The 8,418-nt window shown below is 48.5% G+C and overlaps 2 protein-coding genes across 3 annotated transcripts in view; one reads left to right on the top strand and one right to left on the bottom strand.

Annotated features, from left to right (window-relative positions):
- Window positions 1-1,437: 1,437 nt before the first annotated feature.
- LOC112239335 (moesin-like) overlaps window positions 1,438-8,418 on the top strand; it is a 168,493-nt gene continuing 161,512 nt past the window's right edge. The window contains exons 1-3 of one of the 2 annotated variants that reach the window (XM_042325996.1): window positions 1,438-2,708; window positions 2,838-2,926; window positions 5,598-6,040. The gene's annotated coding sequence lies outside the window, so the exon portion shown is untranslated. Of the gene's footprint in view, window positions 2,709-2,834; window positions 2,927-5,597; window positions 6,041-8,418 lie in introns of both variants that reach the window. The other variant, XM_042325995.1, reaches the window with a different exon arrangement.
- The window catches only part of LOC112239334 (zinc finger C4H2 domain-containing protein), a 149,065-nt gene continuing 146,845 nt past the window's right edge, over window positions 6,199-8,418 (bottom strand). The window contains exons 3-5 of the mRNA XM_042325998.1: window positions 7,835-8,007; window positions 7,578-7,740; window positions 6,199-6,842 (exon numbers count right to left, since the gene is read on the bottom strand). Coding sequence (XP_042181932.1) covers window positions 6,729-6,842; window positions 7,578-7,740; window positions 7,835-8,007 — 450 coding nt within the window. The 3' untranslated portion in view covers window positions 6,199-6,728. The remainder of the gene's footprint in view (window positions 6,843-7,577; window positions 7,741-7,834; window positions 8,008-8,418) is intronic.

The raw sequence follows: 8,418 nt of genomic DNA, 5'->3' as shown, positions 1-8,418 counted from the left end.
TTTGATGTTTAGACTGTTTCTTTGATGAAGATTATAAAGAAAATCCCGATAAGAAGAGTTAAGATTCTGATGTAGTCCTAGAACAGTCAATATAAATACATATATTGGTCTTTGTTGGTTGAATTTGGATAACTAGAGATATTTCTAATAAAAATAGGTGTGATTTTTAATTTTTAGTCTAAGTGTGGATTGTTATCTAATAAAAATAGATGTGTGCTTGTGTGTATGATATTTAGTCAAAGTGTGGATCGTTAGGGGATTTTTATGAATAATGACTAAATCATGTATACATTTAACGTAGAACTATAACTAAACAGAATACTACCCTGTCACTGTATTACTGAATGAATCATATTATAATCAAAACACTGAATATAATGTGTGTAGTTTTAGTCAAGAATTAGAACAAGGACTTTCTGTTCCTTGTTAGAAACTAATGGAGCTATCGTCAGACCGGCTGGAATACTGTGTTCCTTACAGGACATTCTGTCCCCACCTAGGGAGGGGCTTGTAGTAGGTTGTTGTTTAACAGGTGGCAGACAATGTGAGAAGGCTTGTGAACTATATTGCCATTGTATCTGAGAGGAGGAGGGACATTTATGACAAAATGTGAGGTATATAAACCAATGTACATGGTATTATGAGCAGAGTCCTCGAGAATAAACACTATTGGTTAATGTTGATGACTGGTCTCTGTCTATTTTATGTAAATAAGAACCTTACAAATTCTTATTAACGGACAGAGTGTTTTAATTGAATTGGTTAATGAACACATAGGAACTAAATTCCTCTAACAAAGGTTCTCCCATCTCCACAGGGAAACTCTGGAGCTCTGTCAGAGTGACCATCGGGTTCTTGGTCACCTCCCTGACCAAGGCCCTTCTCCCTTGATTGCTCAGTTTGGCTGTGAGGCTAGCTCTAGGAAGGGTCTTGGTGGTTCCAAACGTGATCATGTTTTTGCACAGTCAACTGTGGGACCTTATATAGACAGGTGTGTGTCTTTCCAAATCATGTCCACTCAATTGAATTTGCCACAGGTGGACTCCAATCAAGTTATAGAAACATCTCAAGGATGATCAATGGAAACAGGATGCACCTGAGCTCAATTTCAAGTCTCATAGCAAAGGGTCTGAATACTTACTGTTATTATTTTTTTAAATTGGCAACATTTTTGAAAAACCTGTTTTCACTTTGTCACTATGGGGTATTGTGTGTAGATTGATGAGGGGGAAATATTTCCCTCTACAGGAGAAAGATCTGGAGAGGGAAGCCCCCCAACCCTGAAGGACAGAGGGAGAGACAGGAGAAAGACCTGCAGAGGGAAGCCCCCCAACCCTGAAGGATAGAGGGAGAGACAGGAGAAAGACCTGCAGAGGGAAGCCCCCCCTGAAGGATAGAGGGAGAGACAGGACCCTGAAGGATAGAGGGAGAGACAGGAGAAAGACCTGCAGAGGGAAGCCCCCAACCCTGAAGGACAGAGGGAGACACAGGAGAAAGACCTGCAGAGGGAAGCCCCCAACCCTGAAGGATAGAGGGAGACACAGGAGAAAGACCTGCAGAGGGAAGCCCCCAACCCTGAAGGACAGAGGGAGACACAGGAGAAAGACCTGCAGAGGGAAGCCCCCCAACCCTGAAGGACAGAGGGAGACACAGGAGAAAGACCTGCAGAAGAGTATGCAGTGTAGACCGAGAAAGTCTTTGGACCATGCAAGAGCGAGGACAGGACCAACCCAACTGGTCCCCCTACAGCTCATCTCTGCCTTGAAGCCCCAGACTGGGCCCCACTGGTCCCCCTACAGCTCATCTCTGTCCTGAAGCCCCAGACTGGGACCCAGCTGGTCCCCCTACAGCTCATCTCTGCACTGAAGATCCAGACTGGGACCCTGCTGGTCCCCCTACAGCTCATCTCTGCCCTGAAGCACCAGACTGGGCCCCACTGGTCCCCCTATAGCTCATCTCTGCACTGAAGCTCCAGACTGGGACCCAGCTGGTCCCCCTACAGCTCATCTCTGCACTGAAGCCCCAGACTGGGACCCAGCTGGTCCCCCTACAGCTCATCTCTGCCCTGAAGCACCAGACTGGGCCCCACTGGTCCCCCTATAGCTCATCTCTGCACTGAAGCTCCAGACTGGGACCCAGCTGGTCCCCCTACAGCTCATCTCTGCCCTGATGCCGCAAACTGGGATCCATGTGGTCACCCTACAGCTCATCTCTGCCCTGAAGCCCCAGACTGGGACCCAGCTGGTCCCCCTACAGCTCATCTCTGCACTGAAGCTCCAGACTGGGACCCAGCTGGTCCCCCTACAGCTCATCTCTGCCCTGAAGCCCCAGACTGGGACCCAGCTGGTCCCCCTACAGCTCATCTCTGCCCTGCTGCCCAGACTGGGACCCAGCTGGTCTCCCTACAGCTCCTCTGCCCTGCTGCCCAGACTGGGACCTAGCTGGTCCCCCTACAGCTCATCTCTGCCCTGAAGCCCCAGACTGGGACCCAGCTGGTCCCGCTACAGCTCATCTCTGTCCTGAAGCCCAAGACTGAGACCCAGCTGGTCCCCCTACAGCTCATCTCTGCCCTGAAGCTCCAGACTGGGACCCAGCTGGTCCCACTAAAGCTCATATCTGCCCTGAAGCCCCAGACTGGGACCCAGCTGGTCCCCCTACAGCTCATCTCTGTCCTGAAGCCCCAGACATTCACAGAGGAGATGAGATGGGTAAAATAATCTTTCTCATCACATGACTGTCTCTTATCTTTTGAGCTACATGTCTCTACTGGCTGACTAATTTACTGACACATGCTCTGTGTATGCGTGTGTATGCGTGTGTGTGTGTGTGTGTAGCAGCAGGCAGCCCTGAACACCTTCATCAGGAAGAAGGCTACTCAACTGGACATTAACACACTGGAGGATAAACTACACACCTCTACAACAGGGTACAACACACTACACACCTCTACAACAGGGTACAACACAGCACACACCTCTACAACAGGGTACAACACAGCACACACCTCTGTAACAGGGTACAACACACCTCTACAACACGGTACAACACACATCTACAACAGGGTACAACACAGCACACACCTCTGTAACAGGGTAAAACTCAACACACACCTCTACAACAGGGTACAACACAGCACACACCTCTGTAACAGGGTAAAACTCAACACACACCTCTACAACAGGGTAAAACTCAACACACACCTCTACAACAGGGTACACCACCACACCTCTACAACAGGGTACACCACACCTCTACAACAGGGTACACCACACCTCTACAACAGGGTACACCACACCTCTACAACAGGGTACACCACACCTCTACAACAGGGTTCACCACACCTCTACAACAGGGTTCACCACACCTCTACAACAGGGTACACCACACCTCTACAACAGGGTACACCACCACACCTCTACAACAGGGTACACCACCACACCTCTACAACAGGGTACACCACACCTCTACAACAGGGTACACCACACCTCTACAACAGGGTACACCACCACACCTCTACAACAGGGTACACCACCACACCTCTACAACAGGGTACACCACACCTCTACAACAGGGTACACCACACCTCTACAACAGGGTACACCACCACACCTCAACAACAGGGTACACCACACCTCTACAACAGGGTACACCACCTCTACAACAGGGTACACCACCACACCTCTACAACAGGGTACACCACCACACCTCTACAACAGGGTACAACACCACACCTCTACAACAGGGTACAACACCACACCTCTACAACAGGGTACACCACACCTCTACAACAGGGTACACCACACCTCTACAACAGGGTACACCACCACACCTCTACAACAGGGTACACCACCACACCTCTACAACAGGGTACAACACCACACCTCTACAACAGGGTACAACACCACACCTCTACAACAGGGTACAACACCACACCTCTACAACAGGGTACACCACACCTCTACAACAGGGTACACCACACCTCTACAACAGGGTACACCACACCTCTACAACAGGGTACACCACCACACCTCTACAACAGGGTACACCACCACACCTCTACAACAGGGTACACCACCACACCTCTACAACAGGGTACAACACCACACCTCTACAACAGGGTACAACACCACACCTCTACAACAGGGTTACAACACCACACCTCTACAACAGGGTACAACACCACACCTCTACAACAGGGTACAACACACCTCTGCAACAGGGTACACCACACCAACACCTCTACAACAGGGTACACCACACCTCTACAACAGGGTACACCGCACCTCTACAACAGGGTACACCACCACACCTCTACAACAGGGTACAACACCACACCTCTACAACAGGGTACACCACACCTCTACAACAGGGTACACCACCACACCTCTACAACAGGGTACAACACCACACCTCTACAACAGGGTACACCACACCTCTACAACAGGGTACAACACCACACCTCTACAACAGGGTACAACACCACACCTCTACAACAGGGTACAACACCACACCTCTACAACAGGGTACCACACCTCAACAACAGGTACACCACACCTCTACAACAGGGTACACCACACCTCTACAACAGGGTACACCACCACACCTCTACAACAGGGTACAACACCACACCTCTACAACAGGGTACACCACACCTCTACAACAGGGTACACCACCACACCTCTACAACAGGGTACAACACCACACCTCTACAACAGGGTACACCACCACACCTCTACAACAGGGTACACCACACCTCTACAACAGGGTACCCCACACCTCTACAACAGGGTACAACACCACACCTCTACAACAGGGTACACCACACCTCTACAACAGGGTACACCACACCTCTACAACAGGGTACACCACACCTCTACAACAGGGTACACCACACCTCTACAACAGGGTACACCACCAGACCTCTACAACAGGGTACACCACACACCTCTACAACAGGGTACACCACACCTCTACAACAGGGTACAACCCACACCTCTACAACAGGGTACAACACCACACCAGGGTCTACAACAGGGTACAACACCACACCACACCTCTACAACAGGGTACACCACACCAACAGGGTCTACAACAGGGTACACCACCACACCTCTACACCAGGGTACAACACCACACCTCTACAACAGGGTACAACACCACACCTCTACAACAGGGTACAACACCACACCTCTACAACAGGGTACAACACCACACCTCTACAACAGGGTACACCACCACGCCTCTACAACAGAGTACACCACCACGCCTCTACAACAGGGTACACCACCACACCTCTACAACAGGGTACACCACCCCTCTACAACAGGGTACACCAACACACCTCTTCAACAGGGTACAACACACCTCTACAACAGGGTACACCACACCTCTACAACAGGGTACACCACCACACCTCTACAACAGGGTACACCACCACACCTCTACAACAGGGTACAACAACACGGTACCGTCCAGACTGCTCATAGTATTTGTGTTCTTTTCTGTTTTGGTTCTGTAGCTGCTGCCATGTTATTATAATCCGTTTCTGTCCTTATGTTCTTGTACACTTAACCGGCTCTCTGAACTGCAATCCCAAGAAGCAGAAACTCTATGGGAACAGAATGTCCCTCATTTAGGTAAATCAATCTGTGTTCTGGTGTTGGAGGACGCCGTGGGAGAATCTCATTTACATACTCCTCACGTCCTCTCTACTTCTCTAAACCGATTGGAGGAGAAGGTCAGAGGGGATGGACCTCTGGCTTTCTCATCCAATGGGCTTTGAGGAGGCAAGGAGAGAGGATGCCAGGAGTATGTAAATGAGATTCTCCCAGTGTGCAATTTGGGTGAGCTGCTGAGGAGCCTCCACAAGACCTCTGACACCCAGCAGGCCATAGGGAGTCACAGCAACCTGGGGTTACCTTGGAGACGGAACAGGAATCTGGATGTAACCTGCCAACAGAATGTTAATAAAGAATTACCCTGAAGGCCCAGAATGTTAACCTGACGACTTCTTGACGACAGTACAAGAACTGAGCTGAAGGTACCTTCATACTGGCACTATACACCATGCGGACCTATCTGAAATATTCCCCATATAGTGCACTACTTCTATAGTGCACTACTTCTGATCAGAGCCCTGTGTGTGACCCTGTAATATAATGAGATTCATCTTCGTCTAGAAGAAAATACAATTCCAACTGCAGTACAAAACAGCCATTTATTTTTGAATTCTTGTATTAAAGTTTCACATTACAACACTGTTAAAAGCAAATAAGCATCATGGTTTTCTCAGTCCTTGACCGTCCCTTATGTGTTCAGTAAACATTAGAACAACTTCCTGGGTTATACACTGCAACAATAAAACCCACTTTCATATCATCACAAACAGTTACAACACAGTCATTATAGCTCAGCCATGGAAAGTGTTCATGCAATGTAAACATACTAAATACAGAGTAACAATTACATTCAGTCATTTTTACATTGATAATGCTTGAACCAATCACAACATGGGTACAGCTACAGTATAATGGTTTGTATTATTGCATATAACATGGTTACGGTCTATTAAAACTGAACCAATCACATTTCAACACTTTAGCACCATTAAAAAACACTTAGGATAATGAAGTTAATTTCTAAATGCAGGTTCCATGGCATGGAGAAGGTTATGAAGATATGTTTTACTGAAATGTAGCAATATGAGGTGTGTGTGTGTGTGTGTGTGTCTACTCGTCAGGCTTCCTCTTGGGTTTCTTGGGGTTGCGGGAGCGACTCTTGGCCTTACACAGTGGACAGATAGGAGCGTTACGATGGATCTGCTGGTGGCATGACAGACAGGCCTGGAGAGAGGACAGAGATGTTATAGTGTGTCATTACTATGTCCATACAGAAGTCAGTACAGTGTCATTATTGTGTAGGTACAGATGGGGGAGGAGGGTGTGTACCTACATAGGAGGGTGTGTACCTACATAGGAGGGTGTGTACCTTCATAGGGGGTGTACCTTCATAGGGGGTGTGTACCTTCATGTGTGTACCTTCATAGGGGTGTGTGTACTATGGACCTTCATAGGAGGGTGTGTACTATGGACCTTCATAGGAGGGTGTGTACTATGTATCTTCATAGGAGGGTGTGTACTATGGACCTTCATAGGAGTGTGTGTACTATGTATCTTCATAGGAGGGTGTGTACTATGGACCTTCATAGGAGGGTGTGTACTGTGTACCTTCATAGGAGGGTGTGTACTATGGACCTTCATAGGAGTGTGTGTACTATGGACCTTCATAGGAGGGTGTGTACTATGGACCTTCATAGGAGGGTGTGTACTGTGTACCTTCATAGGTGGGTGGGTACTATGGACCTTCATAGGAGGGTGTGTACTATGGACCTTCATAGGAGGGTGTGTACTATGGACCTTCATAGGAGGGTGTGTACTATGGGCCTTCATAGGAGGGTGTGTACTATGGACCTTCATAGGAGGGTGGGTACTATGGACCTTCATAGGAGGGTGTGTACTATGGACCTTCATAGGAGGGTGTGTATTGTGTACCTTCATGGGAGGGTGTGTATTGTGTACCTTCATGGGAGGGGGCTGTTGTCTGAAAGTGGCAGTCTGGCGGGCGTCTTGTTTCCGGGAGACCTGGAGTTGTTGGGCCGCAGCAGCCGCTGCTGCAAGGGATTCTGGGATTGTGGGCTCATGAGGCTCCTTCTGCCACTCAGCCTTCTGTTTCTCAAAGTAACTATGGCAACAGATAGAAGATAGCACAGAGAACAAGTTGATGTGTGTGTGAGGGCCTGTGCGACCGTGTGTGTGTGTATAGTAAATGTACTGACTCCAGAGAGAGTTTCTCCTCCTCTTCGTTGAGGTTGGGCAGTCTGTGAAGGCCCAGGGTCATCCTCAGGGCGTCTACATGTTCCTTCAGGGGTTTGTAGTCATCATGGAGCCTCCGCGTCGTCTCCAGCAGCTTGTTCAGGTCGTTCTCTGACTGCTTTATAGTGCTCTCCATCTGGGGAGGAGAAGGAGAGAGGTGGAAGGGGAGAGGAGAAGGAGAGAATGGGAGAGAGAAGGAAGAAGGAGAGAATGGGAGAGAGATGGAAGGGGAGAGGAGAAGGGGAGAGAGGAGGTAGAGAGAGAGAGGAGAAAGAACCTTAAATAGTTTGTTATTTTTCTGTAAATCTCAACCCCATTTCAGCCTTTGCCCAATCCCTTCACATTTTGCAAAAATGCTTTCAGGTGAGAAGTTGTGGGTGAGGGAGTTGTTCATGAATATTAATTTTGCGATTGGGTAAATGTAGTTGTACCTGATCCCAACACTTTCTCACTAAAGTGTAATTGCCAGAAGTCCACTGAAGCAATCTGAGAATAGAATGTTGTGCATTGTGAGCAAACACAACTCTGGACAGTTATCTGACAGTGT

Source organism: Oncorhynchus tshawytscha, linkage group LG08 (genome assembly GCF_018296145.1).
Source record: "Oncorhynchus tshawytscha isolate Ot180627B linkage group LG08, Otsh_v2.0, whole genome shotgun sequence".
Taxonomy (NCBI): Eukaryota; Metazoa; Chordata; class Actinopteri; order Salmoniformes; family Salmonidae; genus Oncorhynchus; species Oncorhynchus tshawytscha.
This window is presented reverse-complemented; position numbering and strand designations above follow the sequence as displayed.